The sequence below is a fragment of the Portunus trituberculatus genome, chromosome 21 (genome assembly GCF_017591435.1).
Source record: "Portunus trituberculatus isolate SZX2019 chromosome 21, ASM1759143v1, whole genome shotgun sequence".
NCBI lineage: Eukaryota > Metazoa > Arthropoda > Malacostraca > Decapoda > Portunidae > Portunus > Portunus trituberculatus.
In genome coordinates, this window is record NC_059275.1 from 15569534 (window position 1) to 15594533 (window position 25000).

Below are 25000 nucleotides of genomic sequence, written 5' to 3' on the forward strand. Positions count from 1 at the left end.
TGATGAATGGTAAAATGAGAGAGAGAGAGAGAGAGAGAGAGAGAGAGAGAGAGAGAGAGAGAGAGAGAGAGAGAGAGAGAGAGAGAGAGAGAGAGAGAGAGAGAGAGAGAAACATGAATGCAATAATAATTTTGTTCAATAGTGATAAGCTACTTGAAAAAATATGCCAACTGAACTAAGAATATGAATTAAACTATGGGCAGTGGAAATACGCTACTAAAGACCTAGTGAGAAAGAAAAAAAGTAAATGGGGAAAGCAGTGCAAACAATATGGATAGAAAGCCATGGACTGCAGAGATGAAAGATGAGGATGAGAGTTGTGGAAGAACATAAAGAAGAATTATTTATAAGAATGTGGGTAAAACTCAAAACAATTGGGGAAATAATTTAATAGGTGCCAGAAGATGTTTATCTGGTATTATTCATGTGGTAATGCAAAATCTTTTACAGAAAGAAAATATTGAAGATTCGCAAAATGATCTTCAGGCCAGATTCATAAGATGAATGACAAAGATCTTCTCATTGATAAAACTACATACTTACTGGAGCAGGAGTGTTTCGCGCACTCGATTCTGAAGATTGGGGTGGCGTTGGGGTCTTGTCTGGTTTTTCATTGTTAATGTCATCCAGGATATTTTTTCCAGTGTTGGGGTCCAAGATGGCAAGTGGCTTTTTCTCCCTCTGTGGTGCCTGATTCATGGTGGGCTTCAACTGGGGTTGTGAAGCAGGAGGATAATAGACTGAAAGGATAAAAATAAATAGAATGAATAGAAGAAATTGAATATTAGTACACAAAAATGTAAAACTACAGGTTCGCTCTGAAAGATTAAATAAAATCAGTTTTGTGCACTTTCATTGTCATCCCTAGGCCTTTGAACCTATCTAAATTTTCTCGGGCCAATCTAATGACATTCTACTTTAAACTTAACAAGTCTACTGTTCAAAACGCATCATCCCATCTCTCAATACAACTAAACCAAAGAAATCTGCTCATCATTATCCAACACACTAAATGCACTTTACTCCAAGCCTGCTTCTAAATCTCTTAGAAAAACATTATACATGACACTCCTGCTTCATTCAACATGCTTCAACATTGATATTGATACAATGCTCTTCAACACTTCCATAAATAATCACACATGACAGTCTCCCTTTCCGGTACAAAGAAAACATGTTTCTAGAGGAAACTACACAATTAGTCTCTAAATCCATTTCACTTACTCCAATAAACCCACCTCTCCTCCTCCCACTACATCAACAACACCGCTTGCTTAACAATGCTTGTTGCTTAATTCAATTTCCATCATGTAAACCAGGATACAGAACTCGCATTTCAACTTAGATTAGTAAATACCAGCACTCCCTTTTTTCTCGTACAAGGCTCTAAAATGAGCAATCTAAAAGCATAGGTAAGTGAATATGCTGCCTTAATATCATATAACATTCAAGCACTGCAGCTAAGAATCTCAACAGCATATAAAGTTTTAAAATGCAATTACAAAAGTTTTTAAATCAAAGAACTTTTAAGGGGACCGTCCGGTGAGGTTTTTGAAAAATCGAAAATAAAGAGGTACGTAGGTAAATTTTTTTGCTGATAGATGGCTATTACACGATGTTAATTTAGTAGTTACAAGCAAATCGACCCATAAATAACTGCATGGGAGGAAGGAAGGAGAAAAAAAAAAAAAAAAAAAAAAAAAAAAAATATATATATATATATATATATATATATATATATATATATATATATATATATATATATATATTCCTATAAAACTTTGTCACCAGAGGACAGATTTCAATTTTGCCGGTACGGATGAAATATGTGGTATAACAAAAATCTCCCTCTCATAGAATTCAGATTTGTTTATCTTAGTGGCCATTATGATTTTTTTATTTATTTTTTTTATATAAAATTACATTGCAGCACTTAAATCCATTGAGAAATGTGGGAGAAGATACGATTTGAATGATAAAAAGTGGAAACTGAGAAAAAGGGAAAAAAACCCAAGATGTCATTTTTGTCCTCTATGACCCTGTACATCTATTTGGGTTGGATATTTCATGCTCATACACCACCATGTGCATCATATATGTTTTTTAGGCATGTTTAGAATATTCTGTAAGACTCATATGGCACCTGGCCACCCCTACAATGATTGTATTATTAGTTGCTCGAAGGCGAGTGTCTCCCATCCATGCATGGTCGGTGCAACTTGCAATTTCCACTTCTACCCTTTGTTTAGACATTGCAAGGCAAAAAAAAGGCAGGTACAATAGGCTGGATTGTGGTTTGCAAGGTGTGAAATAATGGGCAAGATACTCAAATACATCCTCCTCCCATCGCAGTCACATGGACACTGAGATGGAAGGGGAGAGCCGGTGTGTTCCTGTGTATGCCATAGTACTGAGTTGCTAGCGCCCACCTTTCCTTACTTTTCATGGCTTTTTCCGTGCTTATTATCATCATTTATGGTACAGAGAGTGGGGAGGGAGGAAGCCCCGTACTGCTGTGGGCGTGGCAGGGACCCTTTAAAGTTTAAATACCCCACGTATTTTAGCGTATTTCCCCAAAATACTCCATCACTATGTTGCCATATGACTGGGGATGCTCTGGTGGTGTTTTGGGGATTTTCAATGTTTTTCGATACCATGGCCACCAGACGGTCCCCTTAAGACTTTGTTTTGAGGTACAGTGAATCCTCAACTCATACGAACAAATCAGGTAAACCAAACTAAACCATTGTCAATGAAATCCCCAGCCAGTTTGAGGGAGCTTAAGTGCTGGGAGATATTTCAGTAGCTTGTAGATATCAATGTTTAGCAACATAAATCAAGGACTTACTGCATTACCAAGCGCCAAGGCCATGCTGTCCTGATCTTTTTGAAAGAAATGAGTGAAGGATGACTGATGAGACAAGATGACAGAAGATTAAGAGATTGATGAAAGATGAAATGCAAACTGAAAACATGGGGAAGAGAGAGAGAGAGAGAGAGAGAGAGAGAGAGAGAGAGAGAGAGAGAGAGAGAGAGAGAGAGAGAGAGAGAGAGAGAGAGAGAGAGAGAGAGAGAGAAGGCGCAAACATAAAAGCACAATGAAGCTTACCTCCTTGAGGCTGCCGGTACTGGATGGTGGTGGGCGCTTCGTGCTTACCTCCCTGATTTGTTTGGTAATGTACCGTCTGATACGGCGGCGGCGGATGACCTGGGGCTAAGGGGGTTGGGTGATACTGCCCCGGTTGTGTGTGTGGGGTGGGCTGGCGAGCCACAGGCTGAAACTGTAGGAGCAATCCAATAAACAAAATTGCTTTCAATAAGTTTGTTAAATCAATATAATGAATAAAATTGTTCACTAAAAATTGTCACATAGAGGCCTGAAACAGTGAGGGAAAATTAACTCTGCATTAATTTCCAAAAAAATTGGTATCACTAATCAAGAAAATGGGGATATAAGTTTTTCAAATGTTCCAATACACTATCACAAGCATATTTGTAGTTAATGAAGAAAATGAAGTCAAGTTATTTCAATTGATAAATAGTTTAAGGAATGACAATTATTTACTTCATGTACCTGTAAAGTAAATGGAACAGAACAGACATTACAAATACTCTTATGAGTCTGACAGCATATTCAAAGAGTTTAGAATTAATATATTATATATACAACTACAGCTTCTGCATGTTTGTGATGACAACTGAGGAAAAAAAATCACAAAATCAAACAAATAAATAGTTTAAGTACAATTTCTTTTACACATACCATACACTTCCCTTCCCTATCCCCCAAAATTGTATAACTTACTTTATAAGTAATCATCATATGATTATCTTCAATAAAGTTAAGATTATTCTTAAGTACTATGAAATGACTGGCTGAAAAAGTCAAACAAGGAACATGCCTCTCAAAGGACACTGTACATTCACTTCTATCTAAAATAAGCAGTAACATTAAGCTCACATCTTCTGACACCACCACTTCAACAAGTACATAGTACCAAGAAAAGGACTTCCAATCTTCTGGTTCACTGCTTTTTTTTCTTAATAATCTCTTAGAATATAGTAAAATTAGCAACCAAAGAACCTTAAATGACTTGCCACAGTGCACAGTCAGTTAGTACTTTCAAATTACCACTTCTTAAATTTTCATTGACTAGAATGTAACTTTGGGAAGCAATTTTTATACTATCAATAAACATAATCAAATCCAACATTATCGTATTAGTTAAATGTCTGAAAAGCCTTCTTTAAAACTTAAGTAACATAATTATTACCTATACAATGGTGGCAAACATGGACATGGTGTGACTGAGGCACTCCCATTCCTGTTTCCATCCATCATCCCCCATAATATTAGGTCACTCCTGATGTAAATGGTGAATGGCACTATGCCAAGCAATGGTACAGGTGGTAAAGCGAGTCATAGTGGCTGTGGCCAAGTTAAAATGAGCCTGGCAGCAAATACCCACCACAAGAGTATACTGCAGCAACTCTCACTTCCTGTGTAAGTCTGAGCTACACAAGCTCTTTCTTGATTGGTTCAGAAAAAAATAAAATAAAATAATAATAATAATAATAAATAAATAAAAAAAAGAAAATAAATAAATAAATAAATAATAATAATAATAATAAAAATAACAAAAAATATGAAGAATAAGAATTAATAAAAAAATAAAATAAATAAAATAAACAAAATAAATAAATAATTGAGCTAAGAACTAGAAGCAAATAAGCAAACCCTATGAACCATATTTTCATTAAAATAATGAGAACTGTATCAGCCAGCCACTTGAATTACAATTAATAAGAAGGAACCTAAGAGGACTTGGAATCAAGCTTTCATGAGGGACCTCTAAGACCTAGGTATATGCAGGGATGACTGGTTGAGACTGTACTCTGGCAAGCAGCCATTGGGTGAATAAGGTTGACACATGCAAGCATGTATGTAACCTTTCTTGATGAATAAATCCTAGTGATAATGTATTGGTGGCATACATTACCATTGTACATCTCCACACACTACTTTCTCCCATAGCTTGATGGTATTGAAAATAACTAAAATAAATGGTCATCACTCCAACTCAAACTGCAAGGCACTGCAAAATGTAAGCGAACATCTCAACATTAAAATAAATCAGATTCTTACAATGTTCTTGAATCAAGCATATGGTGTTAAAAGGACCTTGTAAAATTGACATTATATTTTTGTGATTTGTGATGTCACACACTGCCTCCCATTATCACTCCTTAAAAAGATTACCACTGCAGGTCTCCCTCTTTCCTTTTTTGATATTCCACATTGCAGTCAAAATATTTCTCTCCATTACTCATAATACTTTTTTGGGGGGCATATTCAATAGCGAAGGTATTTCTTCAATCATTTAACTCCTTTACTAATGGTGTACATGAGTATCACCATCACAAATTAAGAGTTGGTAATGTAAGGGGTTAAAGTGTGTGCGAGGCCCTATAAGGGCCTAGTTATCACTTCTAATATAAATGGTAACATCATACTTTATTTTTTTTTCACTTTTTCTTTCTTTCTTTATTTTTACGTTATGGCTTATAGCACCTGTAGGCATACCTGAAGAGTACCTATATGTGGGAAGCGCTGTTTGGCTTCTGCCCATTATTGGTACCCATATTAGGGCCTATATCAACACCCAAGTGCATCTTTGGTGTAACCACCTAGAACCTGGGTATCATGTGACATGTAGGTGACTTTAAACCACTCGACAAATGGCACAGCTTCAAAGTGGTATGTGATGGAATTCGAATCTACTACTACTCTAAACTGTTAACTGTGTGTGTGTGTGTGTGTTATTCACCACAGATGCCTCCTGGTCACCCAGCCAGCCTTTTCCGTAAAGAAAGAGGTCAGAGCTCATACTGACTGATCTTTGGGTAAGACTGATACTACACCAGACACTGGGACAGCGGTCACAACCCCTCGAGTTTCATCCCATTCCTATTTGCTGCTAGGTGAACAGGGGGCTACAAATTAAGAGGCTAGCCCATTTACCTCACTACTCCTAGGACTAAAAAACTGGGCCTTCCTGGTTGTGGGCCGAGTGTGCTCCCCATTACACTAATCAGTTTATTTATTTATTAGTATTACTTCTTTTTATTTATTCCTTTTAACGTTATGGCTTATAGCACATGTAGGCATACTTGAAGAGTATATGTGGGAAGCACTGTTAAGCTTCTGCCCATTAGTGGTGCAGGCAATTTTATTTAGTGTACCCATATTAGGGGCCATATCACCACCCAAGCACATCTTTGGTGTAACCACCTAAAACCTGAGTATCATGGTGACATGTAGGTAACTTAACCCACTCGATAAATGGCATAGTTTCAAAGTGGTAAGTGGTGGGACTCAAACCTTCGCCTGGATGTCTGCCCAATCCCACACTCACCACCTTGTGTGTGTGTGTGTGTGTGTGTGTGTGTGTGTGTGTGTGTGTGTGTGTGTGTGTGTGTGTGTGTGTGTGTGTGTGTGTGTGTGTGTGTGTGTGTGTGTGACCATTTACAGTCAACTGTAGTTTATCTACAGGGGTTTGATCAGATCTAATTGTGGTGAAATGGGCAGATTTTTCCCTTCTTTTGAAAACTAGTTAAATACTTCAGGATGTATACCTACAAACAAACCACATTGCACTTATGAACTCGTTCATACCAAAATAACTATTCTATCTATATAAAGCTATTAAGAACATAAACTATTGTCATATATATATGTAGAATGAGTAGTTGGGTACAATGAATAGTACATTTGTGTTAAGAATTCCCATTACCTTTTCCTACTTCAGCAACTAAGTCTATCTTTAATAGTAACAATAACAAAATAATCATCTATCATAACATTATAAATTCAAATAAATAATGCAAACATGAGGATAATGAATGCCCTGCCAGACTGAGCAAGGGAACTCCTGGGCTGTGTGTGTGTGTGTGTGAGAGAGAGAGAGAGAGAGAGAGAGAGAGAGAGAGAGAGAGAGAGAGAGAGAGAGAGAGAGAGAGAGAGAGAGAGAATCAAAATATAATGTGCAGTTTAAGATGTCTGCAACCTATTCTAAATAAATTCCAAATTTACATGGCGTCACTAATGGCTAACATAATAATGATATCATAAGTATGTAAACTCTGCTATATGTTGTCACACTTAACCAATTCAACCTGTTCATCAAAAACATGTAAGAATCCTCCTTAATGACTGCATAAATGTGCCATGACGACCTGCTATGGCCGTACACAGAAGCGTTCCTTCATCTATGCAGAACAGCTGGTGCCATAACTATATATATACCAATATCTTACGTTCAAAGTTTCATCATGTTAAAATTCATTTCAAAGGCGACAGCAATAATTAAATGCGCTGAAAGTGGTATGAACTTTCGTCAAGTTTCCACTCGTCAGCATTCCTACCTGGACGTCCTTGAGAACGCTATTCAATGCAAGTCAGCTTTCCCCTTCCATCTCAAGTATTGGTTCCTAGGTTTGTTATACCTTACTATTAATCTTTACTGCTAATATATCCCTAATTTCTGTATGTTTTTGTTTGTTTTCCTAACCAATATGTCGAGGCCTCTGTGTCACTAGGTGAGGTAGAAGTTATTGTTTCCTACCCTAGTCGTGTCAGGCAGGCGAGCCCCGCCATGGCCACTTCAGCCCAGCACACGCCGGCCCCTAAGGAGATGCAATACCTTCCTCCGGGGGAACACACCTGAACACGAGGCCCTGCACCCTGAGGAGGTACTCACCACATAGTAGCCGCCGCCGTTGGGCATGGGTGCCGCCGGCGGGTACTGGCTAGGATAGCCGTTCGGGAACATAACTCAGCTGGCGAGACACAGCTGGACCTGACGCTGGACGCACGAGGGTGAAGTAGGCAGAAAGTCACTCCACCGCTGGGCCATATGTTTGTGTACACTAACACATGACTGCGAGCCAGGACCACCACAACACTTTCACAATACGCCTCACGTAGATTCTTCCTCCCCAGCAGCAGCCAGCGCCGCGACTCACTCCTCCACAATCTTCTCTCCTCGCCACACACACTCACACCACAAAACACTAGTTAATACTTGACGATAAACGAGACGATGTGGGCGTATGGCAGTCAAGGCAGAAACACGTGGAGATAATGTTAGCGCGGGCTATGCAGGAGCATACACCATGAGCGGCGGTGCACATGTGGCAGCAGCTCGCTTCTCAGGCCGCCGCAAGGCGCCGCCACCGCCGCCCACGTGACTACTCCGTCACTACGCGCCAACTTCAATTCACTTTCCAACCATTACCATTCCTTCACATTTAAATATATGACTTATTCTGAGAGCAGAAACGGGTTGAGCAATAAAATAATAATAATAATGGTATATACAATAATCGCAGTAACTTCAGAAGCCAAATATATACAACACCAATGCAGAAATCCGTTTCCTGTCACCTCCGCACCTCGTGAGCCCTCCCTCCTACCGTGGTCTGCCGGGGTCTTTCCACGCCAGTACCTTTCCCCATCTCTGGTTTATCATGAGGTATTTTGTTTAGAACTCAATCTTTCTTATTATTGCGATATATCAACGCTGCACAAAAATGTAGTTAAAATCTTAACAACTGATTGATCTCTAATTTCCTAGTCGATATAAAACATTCCGGCAACACTGGCGTCCTGACCTGACCCAGCATCAGGTCACAGTCAGGGCTTCTCTCTCTCTCTCTCTCTCTCTCTTCAAACATACACACATACATAGACTACATATGTACTGTACATATACCTACGACATTGTTTCCTTTCTTGCGACTGTATTATCCAAGTATCTGAGAGAGAGAGAGAGAGAGAGAGAGAGAGAGAGAGAGAGAGAGAGAGAGAGAGAGAGAGAGAGAGAGAGAGAGAGGAGGGGGGCTTCTGAACCAATATTTCTAGGTGAGGCTAATGGATAGAACAGTGCGTTTAAGCTGTAGCTGCAAAGTTTATCACTGATACCTGCTCTCTTACTATCTACCTCCATTCACCCTCAATAACTCCAAGTCACTTGTTCAGAATGCACTGTAAGTAGTACGTTGGGGGTACCTGGACAGATATATGGAAGAACGACACACACACACACACACACGTGTGTTGTGTGCCTGGTCTCAGACCTATCCCAAGATCGGAAATAATGAGCTCTGAGCTCGTTCCGTAGTGTAACGTCTGGCTGTCTCGTCAGACTGCAGCAGATCAAACAGTGAATTACACACACACACCCGGTAGCTCAGTGGTTAGAGCGCTGGCTTCACAAGCCAGAGGACCGGAGTTCGATTCCCCGGCCGGGTCGAGATATTTGGGTGTGTCTCCTTTCACGTGTAGCCCCTGTTCACCTAGCACTGAGTAGGTACGGGATGTAAATCGAGGAGTTGTGACCTTGTTGTTCCGGTGTGTGGTGTGTGCCTGGTCTCAGGCCTATCCGAAGATCGGAAATAATGAGCTCTGAGCTCGTTCCATAGGGTAACGTCTGGCTGTCTCGTCAGAGACTGCAGCAGATCAAACAGTGAAACACACAGGGTAGCTCAGTGGTTAGAGCGCTGGTTTCACAAGCCAGAGGAACGGTGTTCGATTCCCCGGCCGGGTGGAGATATTTGGGTGTGTCTCCTTTCACGTGTAGCCCTTGTTCACCTAGCAGTGAGTAGGTACGGGATGTAAATCAAGGAGTTGTGACCTTGTTGTCCCAGTGTATGGTGTGTGCCTGGTCTCAGACCTATCCAAAGATCGGAAATAATGAGCTCTGAGCTTGCTCCGTAGGGTAACGTCTGGCTCTATCGTCAGAGACTGCAGCAGATCAAACAGTGAAACACACACACACACACACACTGCGTAGTGTAGTGGTTAGCATGCTCGACTCACAATCGAGAGAGCCAAGTTCGAGTCCCGGTGCGGTGAGGCAAATGGGCAAGCCTCTTATTGTGTGGCCCCTGTTCACCTAGCAGTAAATAGGTACGGGATGTAACTCGAGGGGTTGTGGCCTCGATTTCCCGGTGTGTGGAGTGTGTTGTGGTCTCAGTCCTACCCGAAGATCGGTCTATGAGCTCTGAGCTCGCTCCGTAATGGGGAAGACTGGCTGGGTGACCAGCAGGCGACCGAGGTGAATTACACACACACACACAAACACATCGAGTTCTTTGACGACAACAAATTACTATCAAATAGCCAATTTGGCTTTAGAAAAGGTCGGTCGTGTGTAACAAATTTACTGAGCTTCTACTCTAAAATAGTTGACAGGGTAAAAGAGAGAGAGGGATGGGTTGATTGTATTTACTTGGATTTAAAAAAGGCATTTGATAAAGAGCCACAAGCAAGGTTACTGTGGAAATTAGAAGAGAAGGGTGGTTTAAAAGGAAACATATTGAGATGGATGGAAAATTATTTGAGGGGCAGAGAAATAAGGACGGTAGTCAAAGATATGAAGTCCAAGTGGAGAGTAGTAGAAAGCGGAGTGCCACAGGGGTCAGTATTGGTGCCAATACTTTTTCTCATTTATATAAATGACATGCCAGAAGGAGTGAAGAGCTACATAAATCTGTTTGCAGACGATGCGAAACTCTGCAGAGTTATAAAGCAAAAAGATTGTGAAATACTGCAAGAAGACCTAAATAAGATCTGGGAATGGAGTAAAAAGTGGGAGATGGAATTCAATGTGGACAAAAACCATGTCATGGAAATGGGAAAGAGTGGAAGATGACCAGTGGGAATCTATAAGATGGGAGATGGAGTAGAACTGGAGAAAGTAAAAAAGGAAAAGGACTTAGGAGTGACGATGGAAGAAAACAATCAACCGGTAAGCCATATTGATAGAATTTTCAGAGACTTACAATTTGCTAAGGAATATTGGAATAGCATTTCACCACATGGCCAAAGAAATGATGAAGAAACTGATAAGTACTATAATAAGACCCAGATTGGAATATGCAGGAGTAGTGTGGACCCCTCACATAAAGAAACACATAAGGAAGCTGGAGAGACTACAAAAAATGGCTACAAGAATGGTCCCAGAACTTGAAGGGATGACATATGAGGAGAGACTAAAGGCTATGGATCTTCCAACATTGGAGCAGAGAAGGGAGAGAGGGGATCTCATACAAGTTTATAAATTGATAAATGGAATGGACCAAGTGGACAATGAGTATCTGATCCTGAGAGAAGAATATGCCAGTCGAAGCACAAGATTGCATAGTAAGAAGCTGAGGAAGGGAAGATGTGTAAGAGATATTAAAAAGTATAGTTTCCCGCAAAGATGTATTGAGACATGGAACAGTTTGAATGAAGAAGTAGTGTCTGCAACAAGTGTGCATACTTTTAAAGTAAGATTGGATATGTGTAGGTATGGAGACAGGGCCACATGAGCATAAAGCCCAGACCCTGTAAAACTACAACTCGGTAAAATACAACTAGCTAAAAAATACACACACACACACACACACACACACACACACACACACACACACACACACACACACACACACACACACACAAACACACACACACATATGGAGACGGGACCACACGAGCATAAAGCCCAGGCCCTGTAAAACTACAACTAAGTAAATACACACACACACACACACACACACACACACACACACACACACACACACACACACACACACATTACTAAAATCACAAGCAGCAGCAGAAGAAGTACTATGTAAAAAAACAAAACTCAGAGAAACAGAAGGTTGCAAATATATATATATATAATATATATATATATATATATATATATATATATATATATATATATATATATATATATATATATATATATATATATATATATATATATATAAAGAAAAATAGAAACGAGGAGGAAAGGAAGAGACAGTGAATTGGTGGCAGAAGCAAGAGAAAAAAATAATAAAAGGTCAGAGGAGAAGAAGGCATATTTTTGGAGAATTATAGGAGACAGGATAAGGAAATAGTATATAAAAGAGAAAGAAGAGAAAAGAATGGAGCAAGTTTAACTAAAAATGATAAGAACAAGAGATTAAAAATGATGTATACAAACATAGATGGGATTTTATCTAGTAAATTAGAATTAAGAGATTACATAAAGAAAGAAGAACCAGATATTGTATGCCTGGTGGAAACAAAGTTAAATGAGGCAATAAAAATAGACATAGATAAAAGGTATAATATATGGAGGAGAGACAGAGTGGGTAAAGGAGGAGGAGGAGTCATGATGATGTTAAGGAAAGAGATAGTGGTAAATCAAGTGGAGTTTGGGGAAGGAAAATCAGAAATACTGTATGTTAAGATGCATATTAAGGTGGTAATTCGATGACTCGATATCAATATCGGTTTTTTGGCTCTCCCATTGCTATTTTTTCACCGAATTCAATAATATTTATACACAAGGTGTACGTTTATGGTGTACGTCTTCAGTGTTAATTTGGTACACAAATGTGGCGTAGTTTTTTTGCAATAAATATTTTTTCGGCGATAAGAAAATAATTCAAAATACCATTATAAAATCAAAACTAATAACAGTGTGGCAATTTCCTCTTAACCACATATAATATACATAACAACAAATAAATGTTAGCATCGGCATACACATAACCTATGTTATAACAATTTCATTACACGCCAAATTGTTACCTTTTTTTTCATCAAAATTTGAGTTTATAAGCCTGTTGTAAATTTATTTGAGTGAGTTCATGCATTATCATGCTGGCATTTGTTAAGATGAGGTTGTTGATCATTTTGCTGCAAAAGTTTTGAAATTGACCAATTACTGAAAAGTTATTCAACAGTATATGCTGAAAACTGAAAGTCGAGAAAAGCACTGTGAACATCTTCAAAACATAACTCGCTTCCTCACTGGGAAGGTTTCTAGCAGGTGGGCTTTAAGATAGGAGGTACTAAAAAGTATCCTTTAGATAAATTCCGTGAAAAGACATGGTATAAAAAAAAAAAAAAAAAAAAAAAAAAAATTCACTCCAATATGTAAAACTCAGATATGTAACATAATGACAACTGCTTGGAGGCTGGTAGTGGCTGTTTAGATAGTTTCAGGATGTTACATCATGGAAGGATTGTCACAATTTGGAAAAAACGTGTAAAATAGATCAACAGGTAGGCTGATGGCACGGGCACTTAAGGCTGTATTGATTGGTACTGAGGAGTAGCGTCTTCCTCACCCTCACTGCCTGATACTAAACTATGTACATCAGAAAAATAAATAAAACAGCTCAAAAAAAAAAAATAAATACAAGCAAAACAAAGACTAGAAGAAAAAGGTATGCACACTTGGGTATTGAAAGGGGCCCTTTAAAGATTACCAGGTAAGCAGAGATGTGTGGTAAATCGCCATGGCTTTTCCAGAGAGGAAAAGTACCAAGTTTCCAATTTTTCATTTTTTGGCCAAATTAACAATATTAACAAAAAGGAGTTAACAATCATTGGAACATATGTGCCACCAAAACAAACTCATGGACTAACCAAGAATATAGAGACATGATAGATGACACAATAAGGAGTCTTACAAGAATCATTAAGGAAAGGAGAAAAGTGATATTGGTAGGAGATTTCAACTGTAAGGAGGTAGACTGGGAAAATTATGAAAGTGGTATGGGGAAGATGCCTGGGAGATAGATTCCTGAACCTAATGATAGATAATTTGATGGTCCAAAGAGTAAAGGAAAACACAAGATTCAGAGGAAACGATGAGCCGGCAAGATTAGACCTAGTTTTTACAAGGGATATACCAATTAACGATGATATAAGATACAAGTGCCCATTGGGAAAGAGTGACCATGTAATATTAGAAATGGATATAGAAGAAGGAAAGGAAGATAGAGATGAATCATACAAAGGAGACCGATTAAATTACAGAAAGGCTGATATTGAGAATCTCAAGAACTATTTTAAAACGTAAACTGGGAGGAGATGGAAAACTCATTAACGGTTCAAGAGAAATATAACTTATTTTTGGAAATATACAAAACTGGGGTCAGGGAATATGTTCAAATATAGACCTAAAGAAGAAGGAAAGAAAGATTGGTTTAATGCAAGATGTGCTAGGGCAAAGGAGAAACGAGATGGAGCATGGAAAAGGTGGAGAAGAAACAGAAATCCAGAAAATAAGGAAAACTTCAAAACAGCAAGAAATGAATATGCTAAGGTGAGAAAGGAAGAAGAAAAGAACTATGAAAAGGACATTGTCGAAAAATGTAAGGAACAACCAAAATTGTTCTACAGATTCATAAATGGAAAAATAAGACAAAAAGAAACAATAGAAAGGTTAAAAGGAGAAAACGGAATGGTGGAAGACCCAAAAGTATGGCAGAACTGTTAAATAGTAAATTTCATGAGGTCTTTACTAAGGAATCCAAATTTGAAAGACCACAGGGTAATAGAGAGACTGTCTATATGAAAGAGATTAAAGTAACCAAGCTTGAAATAAAAAGTTGATGACGGAATTGGATGAGGAAAAGGCAATGGGACCGGATGAAGTCTCAGGCAGAATACTGAAAGAATGTAGGGAAGAACTAGCAAGTCCAATATACAACATCATAAAATGCTCAATAGAAAATGGAACAGTGCCAGTGGAGTGGAAAAGAGCTGAGGTGGTTCCCATATATAAGAGCGGAAGGAAGGAAGAACCTTTAAATTACAGACCGGTATCACTAACTAGTGTAATATGCAAGATGTGTGAAAAGTAATAAAGAAGCAATGGATTGAGTTTCTTGAAGACAACAAAATATTATCAAATAGCCAATTTGGTTTTAGAAAAGGTCGGTCATGTGTGACAAATTTATTGAGTTTCTACTCTAGAATAGTTGATAAAGTACAAGAGAGAGAGGATGGGTTGACTGTATTTATTTAGATCTAAAAAAGGCTTTTGATAAAGTGCCACATGAAAGATTACTATGGAAGTTAGAGGAGAAGGGTGGCTTAAAAGGAAGCACATTGAGATGGATGAAGAATTACTTAAGGGGGAGAGAAATAAGGACGATAGTTAAAGATATGAAGTCCAAGTGGAGAACAGTAGACAGCGGAGTGCCACAGGGGTCAGTATTGGCACCAATACTTTTTCTCGTATATATAAATGACATGCCAGAGGGAGTGAACAGCTACATAAATCTGTTTGCGGACGATGCGAAACTGTGCAGAGTCATTAAACAAAAAGAGGATTGTGAAATACTACAGGAAGACTTAAACAAGATCTGGAAATGGAGCAAAAAATGGGAGATGGAATTCAATGTGGACAAAAGCCATGTCATGGAAATGGGAAAAAGTGAAAGACGACCAGTGGGAATCTATAAGATGGGAGATGGAGTAGAACTAGAAAAAGTAAAAAAGGAAAAGGACTTGGGAGTGACAATGGAAGAAAATAATCAACCGGTAAGCCATATTGATAGAATTTTCAGAGAGACGTATAATTTGCTAAGGAATATTGGAGTAGCATTTCACTATATGGACAAGGAAATGATGAAGAAATTGATAAGTACTAAAATAAGACCTAGATTGGAATATGCAGGAGTTGTGTGGACTCCCCATAAAAAGAAACACATAAGAAAATTAGAGACTACAAAAAATGGCTACAAGAATGGTTCCAGAATTTAAAGGGATGGCATATGAGGAGAGACTAAAGGCAATGGATCTACCAACCTTGGAGCAGAGAAGAGAGAGGGATCTGATACAAGTTTATAAATTGATTAACGGAATGGATGAAGTGGATAATGAGAAACTGATCCTGAGAGAAGAATATGACTTTAGAAGCACAAGATCGCATAGTAAGAAACTAAGGAAGGGACGATGTCTGAGAGATGTTAAAAAATTTAGTTTCCCGCAAAGATGTGTTGAGACTTGGAACAGTTTGAGTGAGGAAGTGGTGTCAGCAAAGAGTGTACATAATTTTAAAGAAAAATTGGATAAGTGTAGATATGGAGACGGGACCACACGAGCATAAAGCCCAGGCCCTGTAAAACTACAACTAGGTAAATACACACACACACACACACACACACTGACTGCATTTGTGTTTAATTTTAAGTATGTAATTTTAAGTAAGCAATACTAGGATATTTCTCCCTGTAAAATTATATATTTTCAGCTTCCAAGCTGCTTATGTTTAAATAAACTGTTTATTATCATTATTATTATTATTATTACACACATACACACACACACACACACACACACACACACACACACACACACACACACACACACACATGGAGACGGGGCCACACGAGCATAAAGCCCAGGCCCTGTAAAACTACAACTAGGTAAATACAACTAGGTAAAATACACACACACACACACACACACATGGCTACAAGAATGGTTCCAGAATTTAAAGGGATGACATATGAGGAGAGACTAAAAGCTATGGATCTACCAACCCTGGAACAGAGAAGAGAGAGAGGGGATCTGATACAAGTTTATAAATTGATTAACGGAATGGATCAAGTAGATAATGAGAAACTAATCCTGAGAGAAGAATATGACATTAGAAGCACAAGATTGCATAGTAAGAAACTGAGGAAGGGAAGATGTCTGAGAGATGTTAAAAAATATAAATTCCCGCACAGATGTGTTGAGACTTGGAACAGTTTGAGTGAGGAAGTGGTGTCAGCAACGAGTGTGCATAGTTTTAAAGAGAAATTGGATAAGTGTAGATATGGAGATCGGGCCACACGAGCATAAAGCCCAGGCCCTGTAAAACTACAACTAGGAAAATAAATACATACATACATACATACATATATACATACATACACACACACACACACACACACAAGCAGTGTTAGTGGTTAGCACGCTCGACTCACAATCGAGAGGGTCCGGGTTCGAGTCCCGGAGGCGGAGAGGCAAATGGGCAAGCCTCTTAATGTGTAGCCCCTGTTCACCTAGCAGTAAATAGATATGGGATGTACCTCGAGGGGTTGTGGCCTCACTTTCCCGGTGTGTGGAGTGTGTTGTGGTCTGAGTCCTACCCGAAAATCAGTCTATGAGCTCTGAGCTCGCTCCGTAATGGGGAAGACTGGCTGGGTGACCAGCAGACAACCGTACACACACACACACACACACACACACACACACACACACACACACACACACACACACACACACACACACACACAATCATAATCATAATTATCATCATCTTTACATTTCATACATTATACATTGCATAATTAATGTTATCAGTTACAAACAGCAGTTGTGTTAACTTAATTACCTTTAATATCGAGCCAGTTGTTTGAATACATTAGATCGACAGACAGGCTTGATATGGATAAACCATTTAATATAACAGGTTCAAGTTTTTCTGTAATTAAGACTTTATTTTCCATTCATTCCATTTCTTCATTCCATTTGGGTTTTCACCATTTTATAGAGGATGAATACAGCTTTATTTGATATACTACTTTACGGTAGTACAGTTTTATTTGATGTACTACTTTAGTGCATTCGAAAGAATAAGACAACAGTCATGATTCATGGAAACATAAGCCTTGATTATGTTGTTTAAGAGAAACTTCTCCCTGAATGTTAACACTGCTCATCTAAGGACAATTCCCTAAATCATACCATTGTTTTGACGCTCGACCTGGCTCCAGTGTGCTCTACTTGGCACGCTCGACTCGTCCATTAACCTATACATTCATCTAATCCTTTTTGTGACCTCAATGGAAATAAGAATGTGTGTACAAAAAGCTTGCAATCAATCAATTGCAGTGTGTGTGTGTGTGTGTGTGTGTGTGTGTGTGTGTGTGTGTGTGTGTGTGTGTGTGTGTGTGTGTGTGTGTGTGTGTGTGTGTGTGTGTGTGTGTGTGTGTGTGTGTGTGTGTGTGTGTGTGTGTGTGTGTGTGTGTGTGTGTGTGTGTGTGTGTGTGTGTGTGTGTGTGTGTGTGTGTGTGTGTGTGTGTGTGTGTGTGTGTGTGTGTGTGTGTGTGTGTGTGTGTGTGTGTGTGTGTGTGTGTGTGTGTGTGTGTGTAATGAAACCATTTTAGCAATGCTTTACAGGAAAGAGAAAAGAGACTGCTGCTTCAAATTCCAATTTCATGCATAACACATCTGGATAGACTGTATGTCATGCAATGACTACTTCTTCAAAGATGAGATGAAAATCTTGAATCTTTAAGGATTTTGGAAAAATTTTTGTTACTTCAAAATACACTGAGTTCAACAAGGTTCATCTGAAACTTTTTTATTGTAAAATATTATCTGTACTTATTAGGAAGACTAGTCGTGATGGTGCTTTTTGTAGATATATATCTATTTGAAAATAGGAAAAGGTTGAATTTTCGACCCATGAACTAAGCAAGGAGGAGTATCAAGGCACCATCTAAATGAAGGACAAACAATGGAATGGTATTAAAGTTTGGTGTGTTACCATAACTTATAAATCACAATTTCAAAATGCTATCTGAAATATTCAATCACACATTACTTTTTTAACAAGAAGCAACAGGAATTTCTATAATGTACTTTAAATACATGGATCAGACACATAAATATGGGTGCCTTGTCTTGCTCGTTCCCTTCAACGTTTCTTTTTCTTTTGGCTAGATATATAAATATATACTATTTAGTCCTTTGTTACATAATCTTTGGCAGTTTTGCTTATACTGAGGAAAATGCCTTGATTAAAATAAAAGGCTGTTTGTATAAAAAGAGAATCATTCCTGGAATCCATATTAAAAGGGGAACAATGTAAAAAAAGAATGGTCACCTGCTCCTACCTGTAATAACATATCAATATGGGTATCTACAATCCTCTTAGTTACCTAGTCCCTGTCTTCTTATAAATACCCTAGCAAAGCATTTTTATTTTATGGTGTTATTTATCTTGTACCCATAGCATGTTCCAATATCATAAATCTTATAACGATGATAAAACAGCTTCTTCACATTAGAAAAATAAGTGAAAAATATCATTACATCTCACCTGTTATATTAACATATCTCTCTCTCTCTCTCTGATTATTAGTAGGCAGTAAGTAAAGCAAAAGGGTAGGAACAATCAACTCACTTACCGGCACGTGGTAAATCAAGTTGCTGGAACCAGTAGATGAATAAAAATGTACCATGTTGGGTGGCACTACAGAAAAGTTCTGGAAAGGGGAGGGAAAAAAAAAAAAAAAAAAAAAAAAAAAAAAAAAAAATTAGAGACAATTGAGTAAAGTTATTTATATCATACCTTCAAGTATTTGTTAAACTGCTGTGCATCAAATATTTTGTCCAATAAGAAAATGGTACATGCATACAATTGTTTTCCCAGACAAAAAAAATTGTTTGTTATCAAATGACATCAACCCTTAATACTAACAAAATTAAAATCAACAGTGAAGTGTAAGTTGATTGAGATACTACTGGATCTGCAATCAGTAGCAATGTGCCATCATCTTATGGTGGACAACCTTTCTAAATGTGTGAGTGTAATACAGAAGTGATGGTTAAACAAAATTGTAAAGTGTATCTGCTTCAATACCTGTTTCCTGCTGTCATCACATTTTGATTTTCTATTCTTTTTTACAGATACTAACTACTATGAGAAATGGTAAAACTTCAACATCAAAGACAACAGGACACAAATGATCAACTTTCACTTTTCTTTTTAAAATAGTAGTATGAGAAGATGCTTAAGTATATGCATAACATATCAAATCCCTAAGATATGACAGGCACTGGTACAGTAGAATGGAATAGCAGTAATGGGTGAAAAATACTGCAAGTTTATTTTCTATGCACCATGCAAGGACAAATTTAAATTCCCCAAGACCCTGCAATTGCCCCTACAGCAACATTTTTCAAGATACAGATATTTCTGCATCAATGATGTTTGCTGGTCTGTCATCTTTGCACCCAATAGGCTTGTCTGCCTGTCTTTACCATGAGGACTGTCACTAGGAAGTGACAGTGGTGTAATAGTTAGCACATCTGCTTGGCAAGTGAACCTTTCTGGGTTCAATCCCTGGGTGGTATCTGCCTTTTTCTGGTGAATTTCCCTACTCTAACATGGCACAGTGAGTGGAATCCAGAGTGGATGATTCACATTCCCTGGACTGGCCTTGAGAGCCACATATGGAAGGGGAGTGTGTCAAGGGGGATATGTGAGGGTTCGATCTCTGGGAGGTGCCTGCTTTTTTCTGGTGAATTCTAACACATACTCAAATGAGTAAATCTTTTAACTTGCAAAATTCTTAATCTGATAAAATGCTGATCTTGCTTCTCACTCTCATAAAGAATTACCCTCACTAATCTATTTATTTACTGATTTTTTTCTTTGCTTATAAAGTTACTTCATAACAATGCTAAGATAATAAGATGACAAACATATGAGGGAGTAACCTTACAATAGATATGTACTTCCTCTCCAGCACATCATCAAATCAAACAGTCAAGTGGTTGGACAGAGAGTTGGGAGGGTTCCCAATCACCATTATGCCAGGCATACAGATATCATTAATAGAGTCCTTACTATATGCTGCATAGTCCCTATTGGTGACACTTCCTATACGCATACTGGGTGCTAAATGTGCCCTTTAACTGTAACTTTTGTAACTTTTAAACAAATTTATTGAACATAATTTTCATTTACTCACATTTGTATTTCAACAGTGGTCAATGAATTAAATATAAATAGTCTGATGATTACAATTATTGAAATCTTACTGAAGCCATGTAGTAGCTATAACTTATAAAGACTGGCAATCATACCAATTACATACAGATACCATGCAGCTCACTGCACTGATCCTGACACAAAGCTACAAAGCTATGTTAAGTGTGATAGATACAGATACTACTTATTAAGCGACTAAATAAGTGCCGGAGGGTTTTCACTATATAGTCAGGAAAATAAGCTGTCACCATGGCCACCTTCCCTTTTCCAGAAGACTGACAAAGAATGTATACAACTAAATCTATTCTCAGGTCATATTCATAAATGTGTGATATTTCAGGCACTTTAAGGAACATTTAAGCAAAAGTAATTCAACTACTTTTGTGGCCCAAACTTGTGCACCACAATATACAATATTAAATGTTATGTAATGTGTGTGTGTGTGTATGTGTATATATATATATATATATATATATATATATATATATATATATATATATATATATATATATATATATATATATATATATATATATTAAAAAAATTTTTCTGGCAGTAACCATGTAAATAAGGCAAGAGGAATAAGAATTATAGGCCTTTTAGAAGCTAATCACTCAGCTATCTATATGATGAAAGATTGTATTTAATTGACCCTCACAAACTGATACACTTGGCTGATATCTCCTCATAAGAAGGCAGCTAAGACAAGGAACCTAATGTCTTGGTCTCTAGCAGGACCAATCCTTGTAGCATCACACTGGGCAACAGTCAGTTATGCAGTATATCTGACAATATTCAAATCTGGTTCCAAAATCTGACAATATACATATATCAAAAAACAATTTTTTGTGACTATCATTTGAGCTGACAACACTTAGGCAGTAGTAGAGGCTAAGATATAATGGAATGCTTAGGAATGCAAATGTACTGTAAATTCTCTCTAATTTGGACGAACTCTATGACGAGAGAGAGAGAGAGAGAGAGAGAGAGAGAGAGAGAGAGAGAGAGAGAGAGAGAGAGAGAGAGAGAGAGAGAGAGAGAGAGAGAGAGAGAGAGAGAGAGAGAGAGAGAGAGAGAGAGAGAGAGTGTGGTTTGAGGATCCTGACACTTACTGGTATAGGTTGTGAATGAGTAAGGGTCATCGGTCGTGGCTGGTGTGGTGGGGGATTAGGTCCTCCAGGATGAGGGAAGTATGTGCCCTGAAGGAAGACAAAATGACCATTACCATAAATATTGACACACTGCTCAATTCCAATCTGCATCACAGACAACCTTTCACAAATGTTGTCATCACGTCCACTGACACTTGTACTGCATGTTTACAAATATGGATGGTATGCTATATCTATGTGTATCTTTGATTTCTCCACCTACTTACAGTAGGATATGCATCAGAAATGTTTGTGCAACCTAATGAATAAAATAAACAAACAAATAAATAAATAAATACCTAATAATAACACAATTGCCTTTTTTTTCAATAAATACATACATGCAGGACTCAAAGTTGTTCCTCCCATCTTTACCTGACTCCTTGCCAAGACACTACTTAAACAACAATAAGAACACTTTTAACTTGTCTATTTGGGTGTTGGTGATAGTTTAAGAATGGAGTAAAGAAGCACAGTAATATTCTTCTGCCACTACAAGGTCTATAATGATCATGATGATATTGATAGCAATAATATGAATATGAAAAGAACAACAATAATGAAGTGTAAAATGCAACACTGAAGTCATAAAAGCCTCTTATGAAATTAGAGCTATGTTCAATTGGTCTAAATTCATGGCAAATTACCTGAGCATTTCCTTGTGGAGGCTGCGGCTGATTTTGTGTTGTTGACGAGTACATCATGCTGTGAGCGGACGCCACTGGTAATGACCCTCCTACAAATATGAAATACAATGATTTAGTCACATATAAATCATGCAAATAGTTAAGATACTGTGTCTACATACACATACATATCATACAGCCAAGTCAAGATTCAAAAGTCTGTAGGTGTCTGAAATGACAGTACAGTAGAGGGAGGTCTTGTTACATGAGCATACGATGTGCAAGATACTAATGACGAGATGTGTAAATTAAAGACTTTTCATTTTTTTTTAAGAGAGCAAAAATCTGATGTCACAACTTTGTCAAGGGCAAACAAAATACATAATTCAAAATGTGCACCTTCCTGTTAACACATCCTTGCTGAATGGTGATGTATGATTATTCAGATGCACAGGGACAAGTTTGTAAGCATTGGAAGATAACTGTGCATGACTCCCCTATCTCCTTAATATATACTTGCATTCTATCATCATTTTGTTTGCTGGCTTATTTACATTACAGTAAAGTACAGTGCTTTATGTAACTGATCAATGCTTGAAAGTATTGCCGTGTTACTCCTGGCATCTCCTTTCATTATAGTGTTGTTATAGTGTTGTGATGTGTGTATGACTGACCATGCAATGTAAAGATTGTGTTTTATTTAGCCTATTATATGCTAACTACACCCATCAGTGGCCAATCAATTCCAATGCACGTTTCATTATAGAGGGAATTTGCTACGTGAGCAATTCAAATAAAACCTACTCCCTGCATTAACACGGCTGTTCCCAACCCAGGTTTGTGACTAAAATTAGGGTCCCGAGGGTATTTCTGAGGATCACCAGAGGGTCTTACAAATTTATATCTTAATAATTCACATGTTCATATTTTTATTTTGATTAATGTAACTGATTTACTTTAGCAGGATAAAATAAAGATTCTACAGGACACATAGTAATAAAAGAGGCACGATCATAAAGCACCTATACTTGTGCAATTCTGCCCAGAATACAAGTAGCTTTCACGTACAATACGTGTACAGGTAACTCGATTTATGCGATAGATGCGTTCCAAGAGGCATCACGTATATCAAAATTCGCATAATACAAACATGTAATTCTCATAAGAAACAATAGATAATAGGGGGGATGCAGGATGTGGTCCAAGAAAATTTGTATAAAATACTCTATTTATTTGGCTAAATTAACATGTTTTTATCATTTACCATTCTAAATACTAGAAGTGTATTTAAAATAAAGGGAAAAGCAAGAAATAATAAGAGAAAGCAAAAAGTAATAAGAGAAAACAACAAAACAAAGAATACGTAAACAAAACACTCACTGTGTCACTGCCTTCACCACTCACACCACAGTCAGTCACCATCTTCCTCTGAGCTTTACCACTTTATCAAAAATCCACTTATAAAAAATAACCCCAAATGCAGAAGAAGATGAAGGCCATTTTGGGGCCATCTTGGTAAATTATAGGCAGATTGAAGAGATTCCGTCTGTGCTCAGTGCTGGCAGACTGCAAATGAGGCACGAGAAGAGCAGGAGCTGGATCCAAGAAACTTTAACGTCAGACCAACCTCCTCCCGCGAAATGGCAACCATGAATGCTTGGAGGGACAGTAACTAGGTTGCTATCAGATTGCTCTCAGGTTGGGGTGTTACTGTCTTATATATGCATTTACGTTCACAAAACAACATTTCTATTAGCTTTTTACAAACCTTGCCCCCAAGAAAGGATTGTTTTGTATTGCATAAAGTGAAATCTTACATGGAATACCAAAAAATAAAGCAGAGATGAGATGGGCCAAAGACGAGGCGAAGACTCATGGCGACTTGCCTGCTTCTTCTTCTTGTGACCCTATTTGCTAGTGTGTTGCTTTCATCACGATATTTGTTTTCACTCCTCTATTGCCTGCTATAATGGATATCATATCTTAGTATTCATATATGCTCATGCCATGAGGATAACCTTGACTCCATGGCACTGAGCGAGTGAATTACTAATGAAATATCACAGTATTTCATTAGTAATTCACTATGGCATGGATGCCATTTTGCGGCAGGAGGTTGCTCTGACGTTGTTAAAGTTTCTTGGATCCAGCTCCTGGCAGCCAATGAGCACTTTTATGCGAGCTACCAACCTCCATCCCCCAACAGCAACGAATCTTTGTGGATGCTATTTTACAAAGGTTGGTATGTGAGCAGGAGGTTGCTACGAAGGTTGTCTGTACCAACATAAACAACAACTTGCTTCTTGGATCCGCCCCGGAGCTCCCACCTATCGGCCAGCTGCGGAACTCTCTGGCGCACAGTTTGAAATTGCGTCTGGTGCTCAGTTTGAAAATGCGGTTGGGCCAAATCACGTATAAGCAAACCAATCGTGCAAATTAAATCAATTATAATTTTTTTTTCAGTCGCATTATAACAAAAATGCGTAAATCAAACACGCGCAAATCGAGTCACCTGTACTTAACCACTGAACAGTCAACGAGGAGACTGAGTGAGCAGTCAGTCGCATCTGTGACACTGTGGCAGTGAAAGAACGTTACTTCTTCAGAAAAA

General features: G+C 38.1%; 1 protein-coding gene across 1 annotated transcript in view; it reads right to left on the minus strand.

Moving 5' to 3' along the window:
* LOC123507014 (eukaryotic translation initiation factor 4 gamma 3-like) overlaps positions 1-25000 on the minus strand; it is a 65105-nt gene that overhangs the window by 24116 nt on the left and 15989 nt on the right. Inside the window, exons 4-8 of the mRNA XM_045259511.1 lie at positions 22411-22499; positions 21725-21811; positions 19024-19101; positions 3110-3281; positions 544-740 (exon numbers count right to left, since the gene is read on the minus strand). Of these exons, the coding sequence (XP_045115446.1) occupies positions 544-740; positions 3110-3281; positions 19024-19101; positions 21725-21811; positions 22411-22499 (623 nt within the window). The remainder of the gene's footprint in view (positions 1-543; positions 741-3109; positions 3282-19023; positions 19102-21724; positions 21812-22410; positions 22500-25000) is intronic.